A 2,781-nucleotide genomic window follows, 5' to 3' on the forward strand; every position below is an offset into this window, starting at 1 on the left:
GGACACAACTATCACAATCATGTGGAACTTCTTGGTATTGCAAGACAGAATAATGTTGAGTTTGTAGAACTCCCCGCTCACACATCTCACTGGTTGCAACCATTAGATAGGTACGATTTATGATTACTCTTAATTATATACTAACTGCCTTTGTCTGCCTATACTTCTGAATTAATAAAGGAACTTCACTTGTCAATATAACAGATCGCCGTTACACCGGTTATTTCGAACCTTGCTGTAATTTATTAAAATGATGTACATGGAAATTGCCGCTTATGTCTATATTTTTCTGTCGTGTAAAGGTAATGTTCACATATGTCACACTTCACTTTACATTCATTTAGGACATACTTTGGTCCATTGAAGACAAATTGGAGACATACCCTCAATTCCTTTACAGCAGAGACAGGCTGTCCTATTACACATGGAAGATTTTTCCATCTTTTCAACAAAACATGGACTGAAACCAATTTGGACATTACAAAAATAATTAATGGGTTTAAATGTACGGGTATTTACCCATTCAATGAACATGCCATACCAGCAGAAGCCTTCCTGCCAAATACCATATACGTTGCCGAAGCAGTTGATACAACTTCTGCAGCTACAGAAACTTATCCATGTGATAACACAATAACTTCAGGTACTGTTATGGATCTTGCTAGCACTATGTAGCACTTTATGGTTATATGTCACGCATGTACATTGCTATCTTTTTCTCACCAGATTATTAGACCTGTTTCCCTATAGTTTTCTGATTCTTAACAATCTTAGCACATTTTTTTTACTTATAGATCAATGTAACGTCTTATTTGAAGTATTGACTCATTGGCAATCATACCACATCTTCCTTTTTTTATATATCTAACAGGGAGGTAATAATGCAGATAACTATAATGAATGAAGGAAGTCTGGACTTACTTATATTGTTAATTCAGGAATTGTCAAAGCAAAAATCGACGATTAGAGATGTGCATGGCAAGAACACCAAAAACGCATCCAATGACTATACACTGAATTTTATTTAAAGATTAGGGCTACTTTTCATGATTTCAATGTTACTACATATATATTATATATATTATATATAGACTTTCTATCATTTCTTTTTAGATGCATTGATAGAAGAGGTTTCGAATGAAGAATCTTTATTTGAAGTGATGGATCTGGGCATCACAGTTGACGACTCTGGTGTTATATCGTCAACTTCGACGTTGGGAGTACCTGCTGGAACGTCTATACCTACAAATTTGACACCGTCAGCTTGTCCGCCAGAATTAGCACTGTCTGCCCTTGAGTGTTCGTTTTCCTTACAAAAGAGGGAACAGTACGAACAAGCATTCATACATGGGAAAAATCTGAAAGAAAAGGTGTATGAAACATGGAAACATTATAAGCAACTGGTGATTATATTTTAAAGTTAATAATTAATAATATATAAAAGGAGGATAGGAAATAACAATAGTATTGGACAGGACAAATGCCACAGCAACAATCCATTCCGGCACGTCTCGTTAAAAGACAAACACATCAAGTCGAATAAAGCTTGTTCCAGATAGCATCATTTGGTGCTGACATTGCTTGTTTTTTATTGTACCAGTCAACGTGCACTCATCAATCCTTTAAACTATCGGGTCTATATAACAATGTTCTCGCGTTAAAGATCATTAGGGAATGACGTGATCCAGTTGTGTCTATCTTTAACAACTTTACAAACAATAATTTCAAATGTATGTTCACTTCTACCTTTACTTTTATACATGTCATGCATACCACATCTCGTTTTCCCCCTGGGAGATGCACATTTATTGAGTTCGTTTTACAACCATATACATGTAAAATAAAATGTGCATGCCTGTATACTAATTACTAATATTATAAGTTCCTAAACTGAGTAAGTAAAACATTAAACTAGCAAACGATTTTAAGGGTGTCTCAAACATTTATTTTAGGTAAATAACGAAAGTCTAATGGAAGATGTGCAGGAACATTCTGTAATACCGTCAATTAACGACGACAGAGACATTTTCAGTATCCCCCAACTAAGTCAAAAGAAAACTGAAAAAAAGAAGTACTTCGTTATCACCTGCGAAGAAGCATATAAGGAAAAAGTAAAGGAGAAAGAAGAGAAAAAAGAAAAGGAAGCCCAAAAATTGGCAAGAAAAGAGAAAAGAGAAAGAAGCAAGCAGAAATGAATATCACGTTAATTACAAACAGATTTAAATGAATAAAAAACAATGAACGCTTGAATTTGACTACTAGATACCTTTTGGTTCAAAATGTTGATTAATAGAACTGACATGTGTACAAAAAAGCAATAATATATTTATAATATACAAACTGTTAAATATAACTGATTACATTATATTAAATGTGTATTAAAGTGCAATCTGAATTGCAACCATATAAAACATATATTATGAACATTGTTATTTTCAGCCAACCTTATATTATATTAAGTAAAGTTAGAGGTGTTTGCTCTTTCCCAAAGTAATTCCAATAAGCAATAGGGTTGTACACACTATACATGTATGAAGTCCTGTCTCCTAACACATTCAATCTACATACCTGATCATGATAATGATAGCAAAATATATGCAATCAGAAGTGGATTTAGTATTGGCACCCCCCTGATGGAGCTTTTAGCATATATTATTGCAATGCAAAGACTTTTACAGACCTATTTCTATTAAACGTTGTATTAATACCCACGCCCCACTGCAAAAACGAAGAGTAGCTTTATCTAAAGATATGCTACAACTTTCAGTTCAAAGAAATGGC

The 2,781-nt window shown here is 33.8% G+C and overlaps 1 protein-coding gene across 1 annotated transcript; it reads left to right on the forward strand.

Annotated features, from left to right (window-relative positions):
- The first annotated feature begins 402 nt into the window (after positions 1-402).
- LOC143069920 (uncharacterized) lies at positions 403-2,415 on the forward strand. The gene is made up of 3 exons (XM_076244695.1): positions 403-643; positions 1,114-1,403; positions 1,953-2,415. The coding sequence occupies exons 2-3, from the start codon at positions 1,161-1,163 to the stop codon at positions 2,193-2,195; spliced, it is 486 nt and encodes a 161-aa protein (XP_076100810.1). The 5' UTR covers positions 403-643; positions 1,114-1,160; the 3' UTR covers positions 2,196-2,415.
- The last annotated feature ends 366 nt before the right edge of the window (positions 2,416-2,781 follow it).

The sequence above is a fragment of the Mytilus galloprovincialis genome, chromosome 1, assembly GCF_965363235.1.
Source record: "Mytilus galloprovincialis chromosome 1, xbMytGall1.hap1.1, whole genome shotgun sequence".
Lineage (NCBI taxonomy): Eukaryota > Metazoa > Mollusca > Bivalvia > Mytilida > Mytilidae > Mytilus > Mytilus galloprovincialis.